The sequence below is a fragment of the Scyliorhinus canicula genome, chromosome 16, assembly GCF_902713615.1.
Source record: "Scyliorhinus canicula chromosome 16, sScyCan1.1, whole genome shotgun sequence".
Classification (NCBI taxonomy): domain Eukaryota; kingdom Metazoa; phylum Chordata; class Chondrichthyes; order Carcharhiniformes; family Scyliorhinidae; genus Scyliorhinus; species Scyliorhinus canicula.
In genome coordinates this window covers 140941902-140962899 of record NC_052161.1, presented here as the reverse complement: position 1 = coordinate 140962899, position 20998 = coordinate 140941902, and the positions used below count along the sequence as shown (strand labels likewise).

The 20998-nt window shown below is 43.9% G+C and overlaps 1 protein-coding gene across 24 annotated transcripts in view; it reads left to right on the top strand.

Moving 5' to 3' along the window:
- Positions 1 to 20998, top strand: part of cdk11b (cyclin-dependent kinase 11B) — a 64972-nt gene that overhangs the window by 14829 nt on the left and 29145 nt on the right. For 19 of the 24 annotated variants that reach the window (XM_038773942.1, XM_038773930.1, XM_038773941.1 and 16 more), the window contains 4 exons: positions 1031 to 1156; positions 14160 to 14310; positions 19931 to 19981; positions 20083 to 20192. In XM_038773942.1, the coding sequence (XP_038629870.1) occupies positions 1031 to 1156; positions 14160 to 14310; positions 19931 to 19981; positions 20083 to 20192 (438 nt within the window). Of the gene's footprint in view, positions 1 to 1030; positions 1157 to 1356; positions 1394 to 14159; positions 14311 to 19930; positions 19982 to 20082; positions 20193 to 20998 lie in introns of those variants that run through there. The other 5 variants (XM_038773946.1, XM_038773935.1, XM_038773944.1 and 2 more) reach the window with 4 other exon arrangements.

Genomic DNA, 20998 nt, shown 5'->3' with positions numbered 1-20998 from the left:
GTAGAAGGCACTTCTGTGCAGTTCATATTAAGCAAGGGAGAGTAATAAAGTAATTAATTTTACTAAAAATTTTGGCAAGTAAAGCGAGAGATAGGGAAGTGTAATGTCCAGAGTAAAGAAATTAATATAAGATGTTGAGACTTGAGTTTAAGATTTTATTTTGCTGAAACAAGGAAAATGGATAAACAGAGGCACCTCAAACATGATTTCAATCATAAAGGAATTTGGTGTAGCTCAGGGCATAGGCTTGTCTGTGAAACACTACCGCACTGGCTGAAGAACACAAAGATTAGCAGTAAGTGTGAAGACGGCAGCAGAATTAATGAGGGGAGAAATTGCTGATGGGGGTGGGGGAATGAGTAATTGACCAACTGTTGGATCTTCAGTAGATGAACAGGCAGATTCTGAGCTGTTCAAGACATACTCGAGAGGCCACGGTTAAAGCAATGGAACAAATCTTGAGAGACGGAGACAGAGAAAAGGGGCATCAGAAAAGCGAGAGAGTGCAAAATTTCATAGTTGTATCTAGTCTCCGATATAATTGAAATTTGGATATTAGTTTGCTTGATATTTAGTGTTTAGCTATAACAATTAACATGCCAGTAGTTGACTGCTTTGATTCTAAAGGTTGTTCTGTGCTTAATTTTAATATTGCTTTTAAAGATCAGGCCAAGGAATCAGATGTAAGGATTTAGAGGAATAAGTTTGCCAGAAGAATGCTAGGAGGTAGAAGAGCAGATAAATGGGTTGTTTAATGACCCCTGCCTTCTCTGTGTGAAGGAAACAAAAAGGCTGCAGTGGCTGAGCAAAGAGGTCATTGTCAATTTGGTGAAGGATTAAGTTAGTTGAGGATGACTGAAATGAGTGTTCGGATAGTTGAACCATAGGATAACAGGGGGAATCTTTTTTTTCATTCTGTGTTTGAAGTGGGAGACTGCTTAAAAACTTGGAAAGAAATTTAAGGGATATTGGATAGAAATGTTGAGGGATTACTAAATGGCAGAAGTGTTAAATGAATTCTTTACAACAGTCTTCAGAAATGAATCATGGGAAACGAAGACTGTTACGAAGAAACTCAAAGAGTTTAATGTCTACAGGTCACTTAAGGCAGATGAGATGAACTTTAGAATCTTCAAGGAAATGAGCCAAGAAATGGGTAAGGCTCTCAATTGATATATTTAGGAGGGCTGTAAATACAGAGGATGTACATAAGGATTGTGAATGTTATCCTAATGTCTGTATTTTTAAGGAATGAGACAAGGAAACTTAACCCAGTCGGTCTATTGACTGTACTGTGAAATGCTGTAACATTTTACCGGATGCTGCAGCGACCATAAGGATTAACCAGCATGGCGTTAAATGTTATAGCTCATGTCTCACTACTGGAATGGAGGTAATTAATTTAGTACATAAGGACAATGAGGTACAATTGACTTACCAAGTCGAGTGGCCACACAATATTTTAACTGCAGCTTAATCTTTTGTGTAGCATTAACATTTCTCCTTTGTTTTTAAACTCTCGTTCCCTGTTAAAATTAGGATCCCATATCCTTGTTTATGGCTTTATCAACTTGTCTTTGTTCTGTTTAAGATTTATGTATCTGAAGCCGTAATAGTCTGAAATATTATTTAGTGTGTGTATATATGTTATATGTATCATATGTTGTATACTTCTTTCTTCCTACCGAAATGTATAAAATTACACATTTATCTGCATTACATTTTATCCAACATTTGTTTGCCGTGTCCAACGATCACTCTTTTTTCCAAAAACACTCCTCTTATTTAACTACAGTCCCTATTTTTGCGCAAAACTTAATATTTGAAGTTTGTGTCACTTCTGCACAAGCCCTGATCTTTTTTTAAATACTTTTAGAGTACCCAATTATTTGTTCCAATTAAGGGGCAATTTAGCGTAGCCAATCCACCTACCCTGCACATCTTTGGGTTGTGGGGGCGAAACCCACGCAGACACGGGGAGAATGTGCAAACTCCTCACGGACAGTGACCCAGGGCCGGGATTCGAACCCGGGTCCTCAGCGCCGTAGGCAGCAATGCTAACCACTGTACCACCGTGCCGCCCCTGCCTTGATCTTTATTGGTACAGAATATCTGTGGTCCCAGTGAGGACGACCCTTGTTTACAATCCTGCTAATTCACACCTTCTGGTTCATACTGCCATATTCCCTCTAATACCGTGTGCCTTAGTTTTATCAGCAAGTTTCCAAAGCAAACAACTCTTGAAAATTAATCCACATAACATTCATACTGACATATATACGTACATAGAAATTTGGAGTAGGCCATTTGGCATTTGAAGTCTGCTCGGCCGATCTGTTTGTGACCTCAACTCCACATTCCACTTACCCCCAATAATGTTTGACTCCCTTGTTAGTCAATAATCTGTCTACATTTGCCTTAATATTCAGTGACCAGCCTCTGGGGTAGACAATTCCAAAGAGTCACAACCCTCTGAGAGAAACAAATTCTTCTAATCTCCATCCTAATTGGGAGACCCCTTCTATTTAAACTCTGACCCCTAGTGCTAGTCTCTCCCATAAGGGGAAAGATCCTTTCAACATCCACCCTGTCGAATCGCTTCTCAATCTTCTAAACTCTGGATACATGTCCAGTCAGCCCAGCGTTTGTTTGTAAGATAACCTCATCCACCCCATCTCCATCCCAGGTATCAGTCGAGTGAACCATCTCTGAACAGCTTCTAATGCATTTGTATCCTTTCTTGAATAATGAGACCAAAACTGTACACGGTACTCCAGATGTGGTCTAACCAATTACAGCAAAAATATCCCTACTTTTATATTCCATATCTCTTGCATTAAATGACAACATTACATTTGCCTATCTAATGGTGTGTTGCACCTGCATACTAACCTTTCCTGATTCATGGACCAGGACACCCAGATCCCTCTGTGCTTCCGAGTCCTACAATTTCTCTCCATTTAAATTAAACAATGCTTTTTCATTTTTCCTGCCAAGGACAAGTTCACATTTTCCCCACATTATATTCCACATATCATATTTAATGAACATCCTTTTTCAGTGCATGCTATTCTATTTTTCTCCAAACATCTATAGATTAGATTTGTGGGCCATCAAACACCTTTAGAAATCTGTCCTGGCAATTATTTTCTAATTGAATATTCATTGTACCCTGAAATATGGCCTCTAAATTCTTATTACTGATTTTAGGCTGGCTGGTTTCCAATCCAATTGTTTCACTTTACTCTTTTCATTTCCAATTACCATGCTCCGTGAAACACTCATTTAGCACCTGCCATTCCTTAATCTCCCAAAGGATTTCCTGCCCAGTCCTTTTTTAAAAATAAACATTTTATTGAGGTATTTTTGGTATTATAACAATAACACAATAAACAATGTACATGAAACTATAAACATAGTGCAAAAGCCGTCTCCCTCCCTTACAAGTCCCGCCTTTATTAACCCCCTACTCTAAGCTAAAGAACATGAGAACTAGGAGCAGGAGTCGGCCACCTGGCCCCTCGAGGCTGCTCCACCATTCAATGAGATCATGGCTGATCCTTTGTGGACTCAGCTCCACTTTCCGGCCCGAACACCATAACCCTTAATCCCTTTATTCTTCAAAAAACTATCTATCTTTACCTTAAAAACATTTAATGAATGAGCCTCAGCTGCTTCACTGGGCAAGGAATTCCATAGACTCACAGCCCTTTGGGTGAAGAAGTTCCTCCTAAACTCAGTCCTAAATCTACTTCCCCTTATTTTGAGGCTATGCCCCCTAGTTCTGCTTTCACCCGCCAGTGGAAACAACCTGCCCGCATCTATCCTATCTATTCCCTTCATAATTTTATATGTTTCTATAAGATCCCCCCTCATCCTTCTAAATTCCAACGAGTACAATCCCAGTCTACTCAACCTCTCCTCGTAATCTAACCCCTTCAGCTCTGGAATTAGCCTAGTGAATCTCCTCTGCACACCCTCCAGCGCCAGTACGTCCTTTCTCAGGTAAGGATTCCAAAACTGAACACAATACTTCAGGTGTGGCCTCACTAACACCGTATACAATTGCAGCATAAACTCCCTAGTCTTAAACTCCATCCCTCTAGCAATGAAGGACAAAATTCCATTTGCCTTCTTAATCACCTGTTGCACCTGTAAATCAGCTTTCTGTGACTCATGCACTAGCACACCCAGGTGTCTCTGCACAGCAGCATGCTTTAATATTTTATCATTTAGCACCTGCCATTCCTTAATTCCCCCCCCCCCCCCCCCCCCCCCCCCCCCCCCCCCCCCCCCCCCCCCCCTTCTGCTGACGATTAATTTTCCGCGAAGAAGTCGACAAACGGTTGCCACCTCCGGGCGAACCCTAACAGTGACCCACTCAAGGCGAACTTGATTTTCTCCAAACAGCTAGCCATGTCTGATAGCCAGGTCTCCAACTTCGGGGGCTTTGAGTCCCTCCAAGCTAATAGTATCCGATTTTAACTTCCCCAACATTGAATGGGACTCTTGTAACGTTGGAGGCGTAGATGGAGCAGAATTTGTAAGGAGCATCCAGGAGAGTTTTTTTAGAGCAGTACATAAATAGTCCAACTTGGGAAGGGGCCATACTGGACCTGGTATTGGGGAATGATGCCAGCCAGGTGGTTGAAGTTTCAGTCGGTGATTACTTTGGGAATAGCGATCACAATTCCGTAAGTTTTAGAATACTCATGGACAAAGACGAGAGTGGTCCTAAAGGAAGAGTGCTGAATTGGGGAAAGGCCAAGTATAACAAAATTCGGCAGGAGCTAGGGAATGTGGATTGGAAGCAGCTGTTTAAGGGTAACTCTACATTTGAAATGTGGGAGTCTTTTAAGGAAAGGTTGATTTGAATGCAGGACAGACATGTCCCTGTGAAAATTAGGGATAGAAATGGCAAGATTAGGGAACCATGGATGACAGGTGGAATTGTGAGACTAGCTAAAATGAAAAAGGAAGCATACATAAGATCTAGGCGACTTAAAACTGATGAAGCTTTGGAGGAATATCGGGAAAGTAGGACAAATCTCAAATGCGCAATAAAGAGGGCTAAAAGCGGTCATGAAATATCTTTAGCTAACAGGGTTAAGGAAAATCCCAAAGTCTTTTATTCGTATATAAGGAGCAAGAGGGTAACTAGAGAAAGGATTGGGCCACTCAAAGACAAAAGAGGGAATTTATGCGTGGAGTCAGAGGAAATGGGTGAGATTCTTAATGAGTACTTTGCATCGGTATTCACCAAGGAGAGGGATATGACGGATGTTGGGGCTAGAGATGGATGTTTAAATACTCTAGGTCAAGTCGGCATAAGGAAGGGGGAGGTTTTGGGTATGCTAAAAGGCATTAAGGTGGACAAGTCCCCAGGTCCGGATGGGATCTATCCCAGGTTACTGAAGGAAGCGAGGGACGAAATAGCTGGGGCCTTAACAGACATCTTTGCAGCATCCTTGAGCACGGGTGAGGTCCAGGAGGACTGGAGAATTGCTAATATTGTCCCTTTGTTTAAGAAGGGTAGCAGGGATAATCCAGGGAATTATAGACCTGTGAGCTTGACGTCAGTGGTAGGCAAACTGTTGGAGAAGATACTGAGGGATAGGATCTATTCACATTTGGAAGAAAATAGACTTATCAGTGATAGGCAGCATAGTTTTGTGCAGGGAAGGTCATGTCTTACAAACCTAATAGAATTCTTTGAGGAAGTGACAAAGTTAATTGATGAGGGTAGGGCTGTAGATGTCATATACATGGACTTCAGTAAGGCGTTTGATAAAGTTTCCCATGGCAGGTTGATGAAAAAAGTGAAGTCGTATGGGGTTCAGGGTGTACTAGCTAGATGGATAAAGAACTGGCTGGGTAACAGGAGACAGGGAGTAGTGGTGGAAGGGAGTGTCTCAAAAGAGTTGGGCAGAGAAATGGCAGATGGAGTTCAATCCGGGCAAATGCGAGGTGATGCATTTTGGAAGATCTAATTCAAGAGCGGACTATATGGTCAATGGAAGAGTCCTGGGGAAAATTGATGTACAGAGAGATCTGGGAGTTCAGGTCCATTGTACCCTGAAGGTGGCAATGCAGGTTGATAGAGTGGTCAAGAAGGCATACAGCATGCTTGCCTTCATTGGACGGGGTATTGAGTAAAAGAGTCAGCAGGTCATGTTACAGTTGTATATGACTTTGGTTAGGCCACATTTGGAATACTGCGTGCAGTTCTGGTCGCCATTACCAGAAGGTTGTGGATGCTTTAGAGAGGGTGCAGAGGAGGTTCACCAGGATGTTGCCTGGTATGGAGGGTGCTAGCTATGAAGAAAGGTTGAGTAGATTAGGATTGTTTTCGTTGGAAAGACGGAGGTTGGGGTGACCTGATTGAGGTCTACAAAATTATGAGAGGTATGGACAGGGTGGATAGCAACAAGCTTTTTCCAACAGTGGGGGTGTCAGTTACAAGGGGTCACGATTTCAAGGTGAGAGGGGGAAGTTTAAGGGAGATGTGCATGGGAAGTTTTTTTACGCAGAGGGTGGTGGGTGCCTGGAACGCTTTGCCAGCGGAGGTGGTAGAGGCGGGCACGATAGCATCATTTAAGATGCATCTAGAAGGGCAGCATGGTGGCCTAGTGGTTAGCACAGCCGCCTCACGGCGCTGAGGTCCCAGGTTCGATCCCGGCTCTGGGTCACTGTCCGTGTGGAGTTTGCACATTCTCCCCGTGTCTGCGTGGGTTTCGCCCCCACAACCCAAAAATGTGCAGAGTAGGTGGATTGGCCACGCTAAATTGCCCCTTAATAGAAAAAATAATTGGGTAATCTAAATTTAAAAAAAAAAAAAAAAAAAGATGCATCTAGAAGACAGATATATGAACGGGCGAGGAACAGAGGGAAGTAGACCTTGGAAAATAGGCGACAGGTTTAGATAAAGGATCTGGATCGGCGCAGGCTGGGAGGGCCGAAGGTCCTGTTCCTGTGCTGTAATTTTCGTTGTTCTTTGTCTCCGGGCTACCAGGGAAGCAAAGGCCAGAATGTCTGCCTCTTTCTCCTCCTGAATTCCCGGGTCTTCCGACACCCCGAAAATCGCCACCTCTGGACTCAGTGCCACCCTTATTTTTTTTAAATAAATTTTGAGTACCCAATTATTTTTTTCAATTAACGGGCAATTTAGCGTGGCCAGTCCGCCTATCCTGCACATCTTTGGGTTGTGGGGGTGAAACCCACTCAGACAAGGGGAGAACGCGCAAACTCCACACGGACAGTGACCCTGGGCCGGGATTTGAACCCGGGTCCTCAGCCTCGTAGGCAACAATGCTAACCACTGTGCCACAGTGCTGCCCTCCACCCTTGTTTTTAACACCATGGACGTGACATCTGCAAACCCCTGCCAAAATCCCCTAAGCTTCGGTCATGTCCAGAACATGTGGACATGGTTCGCTGGTCCTCCTGCACATGTTGCACACCCATCTTCCACCCCAAAGAATCTGCTGAACCGGGCCACTGTCATGTGAACCCCGTGAACAACCTGAAATTGTTTCCTGCCCCGTCCTTAATTAGTCCTATCCTTTCTGCAGTAAACCTTCATGAAAAGAGTAAATACTAATTTGAAGAAAAGATCTGGATATCTGACTTGTAAGGATAAGCATGAATTTGTTTATCAAATATGGTATGGAGCAGTTGCTCATGGGCAGAAATCTAACTGGATAAATGGAGTAATTACACCGCTTGTGCATGGCGAAACATGCTTGATGGTGTCATAACTATTGTTCATGCTTACTTAATCGTGGATTTCTTGTGTCGCTCACGTGACTGCAAATGTTTACTCGCTAATCTGGCCTATGCCATTAATAACCAATCCATAGGAAGTAGGAGCCAGAATAACTTAACCATCTAACCAAAGAGGTTAAATTCTGAAGACAGGTTGCATCAACAAGGCTTGTATTCCTTGAAAACAGAAGATTAAGATGTGGAATTTAAATTCAATAAAGAATCTAGGATTAAATGTTTAATGATGACTATAAAACCATTGTTGTTTGTCATAAAAACCCTTCTGTTTCTTTAATGTCATTTAGGGAAAGAAATCTGCCGTCCTTGTCTGGCCTTTGTGTGACTCCAGATCCACAGCAATGTGGTTGACTCTTAAATAACCTTTGAAATGGCGTGACAAGCTATTCAGTTGTATCAAACTCCTAAAAAGAATGAAACTTGATGGACCACTGGCATTGATCTTGGCACCTGAAACGATGATGGCAACTCGGCAATGTCAGCCCTACTAACGTCTTTCGTACTAACATATGGGCCCAAAATTGGGAGCAGTCATGCTCACAGAATTGTACCTTACACACCACGCAGGGAGCACTGAGGGTGGCAAGGGCGCAGAATGTACTCTGGGTGGGGAACTTCAATGTCCATCACCAAGAGAGGCTCAGTTGCATCACTACTCACTGAGCGGGTCAAATCCTAAAGGATATAACTGCGAGACAGGGTTTGCGGCAGGTGGTGAGGGAACCAACAAGAGGGAAAAATCATATTGACCTCACCCTCACCAACCTGCCTGCTGCGGATGAATCTGTCCGTGACCATATCAGTAGGAGTAACCACGACACAGTCCTTTGTGGAGTCAAAGCCCCCTCTTCGCATTGAGGATACCCGCACATCGTGTTGTGTGGCACTACCACCATGCTATAAGAGAGAGACTTTGAACAGATCTAGCAACTCAATACTGGAAAAATATGAGGGGCTGTGGGCCATCAGCAACAGAGTTATCTGTAACCTCATGGCCCAGCACATCCCGCACTCTACCATTACCACCAAGCCAGAGGATCAACCCTGGTCCAATGAAGAGTGCGGGAGGGCATGCCAGGAGCAGCAGGTGTACTTAAAAATGATGTGGCAACCCAGTGAAGCTACACACAGGACTACATGCGTGTCAAACACCATTAGCAGCAAGTGATAGAGCTATGCGATTTCACAACCAATGAATCCGATCTAAGCTCTACTGTCCTGCCACGTCTGGTCATGAATGTTTTGGGATAATTAAACAACTCATTGGAGGAGGACCATCCTCAATGCTGAGGGAGCCCAGCACTTCACTGCAAAAAATAAGGCTGAACCATTTGCAACAATCCTCAGCCAGAAGTGCCAAGTAGATGATCCATCTCAGCCGCCACCTGAGCTCCCCAGAATCAGAGATGCCAGTCTCTAGCCAATTTGATTCACTCCACATGGTAGCAAGAAATGGGTGCAGGCACTGGATACCACAAAGGCTATGGGCCCTGACAATATACTGAAGGCTTGTGCTCTGGAACTTGCTGCACCCCTAGCCAAGCTGTTCCAGTACGGCTGCAACACTGGCATCTGACCGACAATGTGGAAAATTGCCCAGGTACGTATATCTAACCAACCCAGCCGATTACCATCCCATCAGTATACCCTCGATTATCGATAAAGTGATGGAAGGAGCCATGAACACCTCTATCAAGCAGCACTTGCTGAGCAACAACCTCACTGACGCTCAGTTTGGGTTCCACCAGGGCCGCTCAACCTCATTACAACCTTGCTTCAATCATAGACAAAAGAGCTGAACTCCATAGGCATGGTGAGAATGACTGCCCTTGACATTAAGGCAGCATTTAACCGAGTGTGGCATCGACGGGTCTTAGCAAAACTGAGTTGATTTATTTCTAATTTAAAGTGCGCAATTCTTCTTTTTCCAATTAAGGGGCTATTTAGCGTGGCCAATCCACCTACCCTACACATCTTTGGGTTGTGGGGGTGAGACCCATGCAGACACAGGGAAAATGTGCAAACTCAACACGGGGCCGGGATCGAACCTGGGTCCTCGGCGCCGTGAGGCAGCAGTGCTAATCACTGAGCTACCATGCCGCCCTGCAAAGCTGAGTTGATAGTTGGAGTCATACTTGGCATAATGGAAGGTGGTTATTGTTGTTGGAGGTCAGTCACCTCAGCTCCAGGAGGTCCTCGGGTCATATCCGAGGCTCGTTCATCTGCTTCATCAATTACCTTCCTTCCATCATAAGGTCAGAAGTTGGGATGTTCGCTGATGACGCAACAATGTTCAGCACCATTTACGACTTCTCATGTTCAAATGCAGCAAGACCTGGACGATATCTGTGCTTGTGCTGAAAAGTTTTAAAATAATTAATTTACAGGTTGTGGGCATCGCTCGTTAGGCCAGTCATTTATTGCCCATCCCTAGTTGCCCTTCAGAAGGTGGTGGTGCGTTGCCTTCTTGAACCGCTGCAGTCCATGAGGTGCAGGTTGACCCACTGCTGTTAGGGAGAGAGTTTCTGGATGTTGCCACAGCGAAAGCGAAGGAATTACTGTACATTTCCAAGTCAGGGTGGTGAGAGACTTGGAGGGGAACCTGCAGGTGGTGAGATTCCCAGGCCTGCTGCTCTTGTCTTTCAAGATGGTCATGATTGTGGGTTTGGAAGATGTTGTCTAAGGAACCTTGGTGAGTTACTGCAGTGCATCTTGTAGATGGTACACACGGCTGCCACTGTTCGTCGCTGGTGGAGGGTTTGAATGTTTGTGGAAGGAGCAGCAACCAAGTGGGCTGCTTTGTCCCGGATAGTGTTGAGCTTCTTGAGTTGTTGGAGCTGCACTCATCCAGGCAAGTGGAGAGTATTCCATCACACTCCTGACTTGTAGATGGTGGACATGCTTTGGGTGGTCAGGAGGTGAGTTACTCGCCGTAGGATTCCTAGCCTTTGACTTGCCCTGGTAGCCACAGAATTAATATGGGTAGTCCAGTTCAGTTTCTGATCAATAGTAACCCCAAGGATGTTTATTGTGGGGGATTCGGCGATGGTAATGCCATTGAATGTGAAGGGGCGATGATTAGATCCTCTCTTGTCGGAGATGGTCATTGCCTGACGTGTGTGGCGCGAATGTAACTTGCCATTTGTCAACCCAAACCTGGATATTGTTCAGGTCTTGCTACATTTTGACATGGACTGCTTCATTACCTGAGGAGTTGTGAATGGTGCTGAACATTGTGCAGTCATCTGCAGACATCCTCACTTCTGACCTTATGGAAAGGAGGTCAGTGATGAAGCAGCTGAAGATGGTGAAATTAAATGAAAATGAAAATCGCTTATTGTCACAAGTACGCTTCAAATGAAGTTACTGTGAAAAGCCCCTAGTCGCCACATTCCGGCGCCTTTTTCGGGGAGGCTGGTACAGGAATTGAACCCGCGCTGCTGGCCTGCTTTGGTCTGCTTTAAAAGCCAGCTATTTAGCCCTGTGGTAAACCAGCCCCTGCTTTAGCCCCTAGGTTGGGCCTAGGACACTACCCTGAGGAACTCCTGCAGTGATATCCTGGAGCTGAGATGATTGACCTCCAACCACCACAACCATCTTCCTTTGTGCCGGGAATGACTCCAACTAGCGGAGAGTTTCTCCCCTGATTCCCATTGACTCCAGTTTAGCTCGGGCTCCTTGATGCCATACTCGGTCAAATGCTGCCTTGATGTCAAGGGCAGTGACTTTCACCTCACCTCTGGCACTCAGCTCCATGTTTGAACTAAGGCTGTAATGCGGTCAGGAGCTGAGTGACCCTGGCGGAACCCAAACTGAGCGTCCGTGAGCAGGTTATTGCTGAGTAAGTGCCGCTTGATAGCACTGTTGATGACTCCTCCCAACACTTTGCAGATGATGGAGAGTCGACTGATAGGGCGGTAATTGGTTGGGTTGGATTTGTCCTGTTTCTTGTGTAAAGGACACACTTATGCAATTTTCCACATTTCTGGGTTATGCCAGTGATGTAGCTGTACTGGAACAGCTTGGCTAGGGGTACAGCAAGTTCCTGAGCACAACTCTTCAGTACTATTGTCAGGGTCCATTTGCAGTATCCAGTGCCTTCAGCTGCTTCTTGATATCACATGGAGTGAATTGTGTTGGCTGAAGACTGACTTCTGTGATGCTGGGGACCTCTGGAGGTGACCGCGATAGATCGTCTAATTTGTACTTCTGGTTGAAAATTGTAGCAAATGCTTAAGCCTTATCATTGAGGTGGGGATATTTGTGGAGCCTCCTCCAGTAAGTTATTTAATTGTATACCGTGACCATTCACGGCTGGATGTGGCAGGACTACAGAGCTTAGATCTGTGCGTTCATTGTGGAATCGCTTAACTTTGCCTATTACTTGCTGTTTATGCTGTTTGGCACACAAGTAGTCCTGTGTTGTAGCTTCACCAGGTTGACACCTTTTTCGGTATGTCTGATGTTGCTCCTGGCATGCTCTCATGCACTCTTCATTGAACCAGGGTTGATCCCCTAGCTTGGTAATGGTAGAGTGGGGGTCATGCTGGGCCATGAGGTTGCAGATTGTGGTTGAATACAATTCTGTTGCTGCTGAGTCTTGAGTTGCTAGACCTGTTCGAAGTCTATCCCATTTAGCACAATGGAGGGTATCCTCAATGTGAAGATGGGACTTTGTCTCCATGAGGACTGTGCGGTGGTGACTTCTACCGATATTGTCATGGGCAGATACATCTGCAGCAGGCAGATTGGTGAGATGAGGTCACGTATATTGGTTCCCTCCCCACTTGCTGCAGTACCAGTCTAGCAGCTACAGGACCCAGCCAGCTCGGCATGTGGTGGTACTACCGAGCCACTCTTGGTGATGGACATTGAAGTCCTCCACCCAGAACATATTCTGTATCCTCACCACCATTAGTGCTTGGTCCAAGTGGTGTTCAACATGGAGGCGGATTGATTCATCAGCTGATGGTGGCCGGTGTGTTAATCAGCGGGAGGTTTCCTTGCCCATGTTTAACCTGAAGCCATGATACCTCATGGGGTCCAGAGTCGATGTTGAGGACCTCCCGACTACTATACCACTGTGCCACCCACCACCTCTGCTGGGTCTGTCCCGCCATAAGATCGGACATATCCTGGAATGGTGTTAGTGGTGTCTGGGACATTGTAAGATATGATTCTGTGAGTATGACTGTCAGACTGTTGCTTAACTAGTCTGTGAGACAGCTCTCTCAACTTTGGCACAAGCCCCCAGATGTTAGTAAGAAGGGCTTTGCAGGGGCGGCATGGCTGGGTTTGCCGTGTCGTTTCCGGCACCTGGTTTGATGCCGAGTGGTCCATCCAGTTTCATTCTTTTTTTCGTGTTTCGTAGCGGTTGAATACAACTGAGTGGTTTTCAGGGGCATTTAAGTGTCAACCACATTGCTGTGGGTCTGGAGTCACAGGTAAGGATGACCGATTTCCTCCCTTAAAGGACATTAGTGAACCAGATGGGTTTTTCCAACAAATGACAATGGTTTCATGGTCATCATTGGACTTTTATTTCCAGATTTTTATTGAATTCAAATTCCATGATGGGATTCAAACCCGCGTTCCTGGGTCTCTGGTTTACTAGTCCAGCGACAATACCCGTGTGCCACCACCTCACCTAGTGGCGAGTAACATTCTCACCACACAAGTGCCAGGTAATGACCATCGCCAACAAAGGAGGATCTGACCATTGCCGTTGACATTTAATGGCATTACCATCACGGAGTCCCCCACTATGAGCATCCTGGAAATCTGGACAATTCCCCAAAACCTTTTGAAGCGGGCTGAGGTGGGTGTTCAATTGAAAATTTCAAAACTGATAGATTTTTGTTAGACAAGAGTATTATAGAACCAAGATGAGTGTATAGAGCAAAATGAAATGAAATGAAAATCGCTTATTGTCACGAGTAGGCTTCAAATGAAGTTACTGTGAAAAGCCCCTAGTCGCCACATTCCGGCGCCTGTTCGGGGAGGCTGGTACGGGAATTGGCTATGAACTAATGGAACGAGAAAACAGATTGAATGGCCATCTTCTGTCCCTATACAAAGCTGAGGTGAACCCAGAGGACATTTGTTACTGATTGAAAATTTTAGACTTTGGGTCTGATTAGCTTGTTTTACATCTGTCATAGAATATTGTATAGCATGAAGCAATGTGGGTGAGTCTGAATGTGTGTAAAAATAAAAACAATTAAATCTGGTGAGTCTGCTGCACAACATGTTTCCTGAAGCAGAAAATTGAGAAACTACTAATGATTCAGTTTGTGGCTTTTAATTTACAGCTGATCACTGGTCTTGGGTTTAATTAAGGTGCGAGAGAGGTATAACATACAAATGTTTGTAAACAGGAAAACACATCAGAGGGAAGGAGAAAGATAAGGAAAAGGAGAGGGAGCATGAGCGAAGGAAACGTCAGCGAGAGGAGCAAGATAAGGCACGTAGAGAACGGGAAAGACAGAAACGGAGAGAACTTGCCAGAGAACATTCCAGAAGAGAAAGGTGAAGGGACAGAATTTTCCGTTGGGCTAACGGGCTGTGAAACAGCTGTTTTAAAAAAATATACAAATATGACGATCTTAATTATGTTTCCATAAAGCATGAGATCAGAAATCTTGTTTACTCTATTTTCCATCTTGCTGTGAGGATTTTGAGCGCTCCGCAGTTTTATCTGTTTTAATTTTTAAGCATATCAAATGATTTAAAGAAAACATATAATACCATCTCTGACGCTAGTTGCTTCCAAATGATCTGGAATGACAATTTATGCATACGGTATTTGCTAATGTGCCGTCACCAAACCTTTAAACAAAACTTTGCTATTGCGAAAATGCTACTTGAATTGATACCAGTCTACTTGGAATGAGAGGTAGACTATAAACACTTGAATAGTAATGGTTAAACAGCATGTGATCAATAGAGCCAATTTTCATTTGAGTACTTAAAGGGCAGTGTTCATAACATAATCTATATGTGGATTTAATGTACACATCACTTCCATGTAGACTGCAGTGCAGCAGTATTAGAGGAATGAATGGGTTGCAACAAAGCTGAAAATGATCCTTTCTAATGAGGATCAATGAAAATCTAGTCTGTCTTTCAAATTTGGATAAGACTATTGCAGATTAACAGGAACTGAAACCGAGATGATGCTTGTGGCCCACAATGATCCTTTCCTGGTGTAGCTTAAAATTCAATAGTTTAGCTCCTTCCAGAAGTTGAGATAAAGTATTCTAACATGGATTTTTTCAGATCTATTGCCTTGAGTGAATATTGTGGTTTAATGAGATGCGCAGTGCCTAGGTTGAATTATGTTGAATGTAACTCACTTTAACCTGGGTATAAAATGAGGAAAATGAAAATAAAACTCTTTTCTTCATTGCTCTCAAAAAGCTATTGGTACAGAAGTCCAAAGTTAATCCCATGTTAAACTTTATTTCCTCAAATAACCGTCCAAGAATGCAACAGGCCTTTGCTGATGCCATTTAGCTCAATGTTTATTTCTCTCGCCGATAAGCAAAAGCTGTGATTTTAGAATACAAACTGGATACAAAAGTCCCTTACATTGGTGACTGCAAAATTAATTATCAAAAATATATATTTTAAGTGAGTTGAAATGCCATCAGGATTGATGTTTCTGCCAGTGTCTTTTCAAAATTGCTCATAGCTTGTTGCTTGATTATCAGTTTTTACAAATTCCCCATCATCGGATAGTAGGAGAACATGGCTGCTTCTGCTCTTCAGACATGTTTTATCCATTTCTAATTTCACCTTTTGCTGGGGTTTTTCCTCCCAAGCCTCGCATCTCGTGTCTAATTGAATGGCCAGTAACATTTTAGCCACAAGTTTATATTGGATGCTTCTCACCCAGTTAACTCTTCCTCCTTCACTTGGCTCGCTGCCTTCTGCACAGTTTTACTGGGATTCGAGTATCAGTGAAGCAGAGGACTGAATCTGCATCCCACTGGTCTGACACAGTACATTGGTGCCACGTTGTGTGTCAATGTAACAAGAAAGTCAGTAAGCAGTGCACAGTAACGTGTTCAAATGTAGACTTTTTATAAATTTAAAATAAATCAAAATTGAAAAGTAATTAATAAAAGATTAAATGTTAGGCTCCTTGACTCGTGTCCTGCCAACTGTTTTGATGCTTAACAATGAGCTTGACATTGATTGGCTGCGGGATATTGATCAGCTTCACAAATCGAAGCATTGGGTGTAATCTTCTAAAATGCCCTGGATTCTGGATATGTCCCCACGCAGATGTACATCCCTATTCAAGAAAGGAAGGAGGTCGAAAGCAGGAAACAATAAGAAAGTTTGTAGGGAAAATGCAAGAGTCCATTATTAAGGAGATAATAGGACATTTAGAAAGTCAATATACAATTGGGATAGATGATCTTGTGGTTGCAGGGAATAACGTCCCTGCCTTTGAGCCAGATGTTCTGGGTTCAGCTTCGACTCCAGGATGGCCAAGGAGGGCAAGTTCATAATGTGGCCAGAAGGTTTGTGCATCGACTTGTAAATCCTTCCAACACATCCCAATGGCAGGCTGCAAGAGCGGAAAAGGTTCCTGGTCAGCCATGTGATGGAAAGAATGTTGGAGCCTGCACCAACACTATTCATAGCTGCAGGCGACAACATGTACGTAAGAGTTGCCAGAGCAACTCTTAACTCCTTTTTGGGGGGGGGGGCAGTGTAAATCGGATTAATGCCAGCATCATGCCGTTCAATCACCGTTCTGGCTGGAGTGGATTGGGTCCTACCTTCTTGTCCTACCCATGGTGGAGGTTGTGGCCAGGCGGAGAACTTAAGAAAAAAGAAGAGTACAATCGGGCAGAGTCAGCGTGGTTTTGTGAATGGGTAATCATTTTTGATTAATTTATTTGAGTTCTTTGAGGAAGTAACAAATATCGTGAATAGGGCAGCACGGTGGCACCGTAGTTAGCATTGCTGCCTATGGCGCTGAGGAGTTTGCACATTCTCCCCGTGTCTGCGTGGGTCTCACCCCCACAACCCAAAGATGTGCAGGATAGGTAGATTGGCCACGCTAAATTGCCCCTTAATTGGAAAAAATAATTGGGTACTCTTTAAAAAAAAATAAAAATATTTATATATATATAACGTAAATAAAGGGGAACCTTTCGATGTGTACTTGAATTTCCAAATGGCATTCAATACGGTGCCTCATTAAACGTAACTGAATAAAATAAGAGCTTATGGTTTAGTGGGGTAACATATTAGCATGGATAGAGGATTGGGTGGCTAACAGGAAGAAGAGAGTAGGTACAAGAATAAAAACAAATTACTGTGGGTGCTGGGATCTGAAACAAAAACAGAAAAATACTGGACCATCTCAGCAGGTCTGACAGCCTCTGTGGAGAGAGAGAACGGAGTGAACATTTCGAGTCTGGATGACTTTGTCAAAGGGATAAGAATGAATGGGTAATTTTGGGGTTTGTAAGCTGTAACTTCAGTGGTGGAGTGCCAGAGGGATCAGTGCTGGGGCCTCAGCGATTTGCAATTGATATCAATGACTTAGATGTAGAGACTGAATATATGGTAGTTACATTTTCTGATGATGCAGCTAAGACAGGAAGTTACAAGAGGACATGAAGAATATACAAGGATATAGATAGGCTAAGTGAGTGGGCAAAAGTTTGGCAGTTGGACTATAATGTGGGAAAATGTGAAATTGCGCACGTTGGCAGGAGAAATGGAAAACCAGTATGTTAAATGAAGAGGGACTGCAAAACTCTGCAGTGCAGAGGGAGCTCTGTATCCTGGTGCATAAATCACAAAAAGTTAGTATGTAGGCACAGCAAACAACTAGGAAGGGAAAAGGAATGTTGGCATTTGTTGTCAGGTGGATTGAGTATAAAAATAGGGAAGCTGTGCTACAGCTGTACCTTAGTACTCCTGATACAGTCTCACTGTGTACAGTTTTGGTCTCCTTAAGACAGGATATAATAATATCAGAAGCAGGTCAGAGAAAGTGCTGGGATGAAGGGGCTATTTTATGAGGAAGGGCTGAGTCAGTTGGTCTTGTACACGTGACGTTTGGTATAATGAGAAGAAATGTTGAAATATACAAGACCCTGAAGGGACATGCCACGATGGATGTTTCCCCCTGTGGGGGAGTCTAGAACTGGGACACAGATTAAAGATTAAGGGTTTCCCGTTTCAGATGGAGATAATTTTTTCTCTTGAGGATTGCTATTCTGTGAAATTCTCCCCCTAGAGAGTGATGGAGGCTGGGTTATTGGATATATTCAACACTGAATTAGATTTTTGATTGACAAGTGAGTTGAGGGTTACGGCAGCCAGAATGAAAAGTCCAGACGACAATCAGGTCGGCTGTGCTCTTTTTCAATGGCAGTGCAGACTGGAGGGGCTTGTTCTAATTTGTATCAGCTAATGTTGCAGTTTATTTTTTAAAGACCCTGTGAGGAATGTTGTTGGATCTAATTATACAATTAAGATAAAGTCTTGTTGGGTGGGGTGTTTGTATTAGTAATATTTCAGAATGAAACTCAGCCTTATTCTTTCGTTGTTTTAAAAACATTTTTAAAAATTGTCGATTTAGCTACTGGTTCCACATTTGAAAGTACAGTTTTGGCAATTTAGCGTGGCCAATTCCCCTACCCTGGGTTGTGGGGGTGAGACCCACGCAGACACGGGAGAATGTGCAGACACCATACGGACAGTGACCCGGGGCCAGGATCGAACCTGGATCCCTGGTTCAATGAGGCAGAAGTGCTAACCACTGCGGCACCGTGCCGCCCCGTTACTTTTTAAAAATTGTGTCATTAGTTTATTGATAAGTAGTACCCTGTACCAAGCTTTTAACCTTATGCCCGTTGTTGTGAGTCGTCTTCTCGTCGGTATTTGTGTTTAATGAGTCTAATTGAAAATAAATAAATGGCTGAAGTAGTCGTGAAGGTGCATTTTTCAGAAAACAGCATTTATATTTTTGCTTGACAAATATTTTAGCTATTCCTTTTATTATCTGCATTTGTCAACCAGACTGATTGAAGCCAAGACAAATTTTAATCTTTTGCTATTTAACAATGAATAGATTTCATTGTATTGGTATTGGAGTATTTGGTTGCGAAATATATATTTTCTAAGTAATTTGGCTGCCCTTTCTCCATCTGACTCTGGTAAATTCAACTTCCACAAGCATAAAGTTCATGAGAGTGAATCAATTGCATGTCACACACCTTATTTCCCTTTCTGTTAATATCGATGTGCCACTTGCCCACTAGCAGCTCTTTGCTTGCCTGCAGTTTGGTTGTGGTTTCTCCAAAAGCTCAGATTTGAAATTTCTGTGTGTGTGGATTGTCCTGCAATTCGAGGCTGAGTACATTGGGCTTTATTCACTGGAGTTTAGAAGAATGAGAGGTGATCTCATTGAAACCTACAAAATTCTGCAGGGTGGATGCTGAGGGATTGTTTCCGCTGGCCCGGGAGTCTAAAACACGGTGGCTTGGGAGGTCTCTGGAGAAGAGGCCGATCATTTGGGACAGAGAGGAGGTGACATTACCTTAACGTTGTGAATTTGTAGGAATTCTATACCTTAGAGGAATGTGGATGCTCCCTTGTTGAGGCTGGGATGGGCACATTTTTCATCACTTGAAGAATTGAGGGATACGGGCAGCGGACAGGAAAATGGAGTTAAACCCAAGATCAGCCATGATCAAATTGAATGGTGGAGCAGGCTCAAGGGGATGTTCAGCCTACTTCTGCTTCTATTGTCTTTGTGTGTGACCTCATGAGGGAGCTTGATTGTTGACAAAAGACTATCTGGTTATGAGTGAAGGAATCCCATTGGGACAACCTGAAAAATCATGGCAGCGTTTTGTATTAAATTTATCTGCAAAGCAGACATACCCCTCATTAAAACTAGAGGGGAAACAAACTGTATATCCTATGACATACCAGACCGTGGTGCTGCAATTAAGCTTTCTATCCAATAAAAATAGTGTAAAACTAAGTTTCTAGAACATAGCTCATAGCATTGGTCTTCTAAAACTAAAATGTATCAAACCAACCATTGAAATAAAATTACCTGGATTCTACAGTAGGGTTATTCAAGTGGGTTTTGTTTTTGTTTTGATAGGCACATGAAACCTTTTATAGATACAAGCAATGTGGGGCAGGGCAGTCCTTGGTGAGTGACGTGAGCTGTTGTATGTGATATGTGAAAACACCAGTTGACTTTTCTTTTTGAATGCTTTTTATAAACTTACAACCTTGTGGTGAATCTTCCAGGGACCGTCTTGAACAACTCGAGCGTCAGAGGGAACGGGAGAGGAGAATAAGGGAGAGAGAACAAATGCAAGAACGAGAAAGGCGTAAAGAACGAGATATCAGGAGGGAAGGTATTTATGCTGCTTAAGAATTCCATAATTTCTCAAATCCAATGTACAATTTGTTCTGTCAATTTTTAGAAACCGGTTATTTTATTCCAATAAAGATACTTCTGTCTAGACATAACTACCTAAACCATATTTATCAGGCTTGTCCAATCTGTTGCCCACAGAGCCCATGAAATTTGAAGATTCTGCAGTTCCTGTTCCTCCAAACACATGCCATTTCTCTCATGCTTGCTGAGCCTGTCAGCAGCAAATATGGTAGAGAACCAGTCTCTGATTGGAGGAGCAGCTTCCTTCAATCTGAGGCTGAAGAAATGGCATGACAGCATCAGTGACTCTGTTGGGGAGGGAAAGTTTCTGGAGGGGGGGGCGGGCACTGCCGAGCATCTAGAGCAGGGACTGCGGAGCTGGGGGGGGGGGGGGGCGGGGAGAGAGTGGCTGCATGTTGAGGCATGGGTGGGGGAAGAGGATAGTTCCAGGTAGTGGGAGAAGGAGGGACTGCAGGGGGAGTGGGGGGCCATGGGGAGCACGAGGGCGGCTGCAGGGAGAGTGGGGGTGAGGGTGTTTGCTGGTGGTGGATAGGTGAGAGTGGCTACTGGTGAGCAGTGGAGAGTGACAGCAGGGGGCGGGGATGTGGTGGATGTAGGGAGGGAGTGAAAGTGACTGCAGGTGTGGTGAGCGAGTGCTTGACTCACACGCAGTCTCCAGGTTCTCACTCATTCTCACCCCCACACACCAACATATTCATACCAGCTCACACAGTGGGTGAGGGTGAGTGAGTAAACACCCTGAAACTGGTAGTGAGTCGGAGA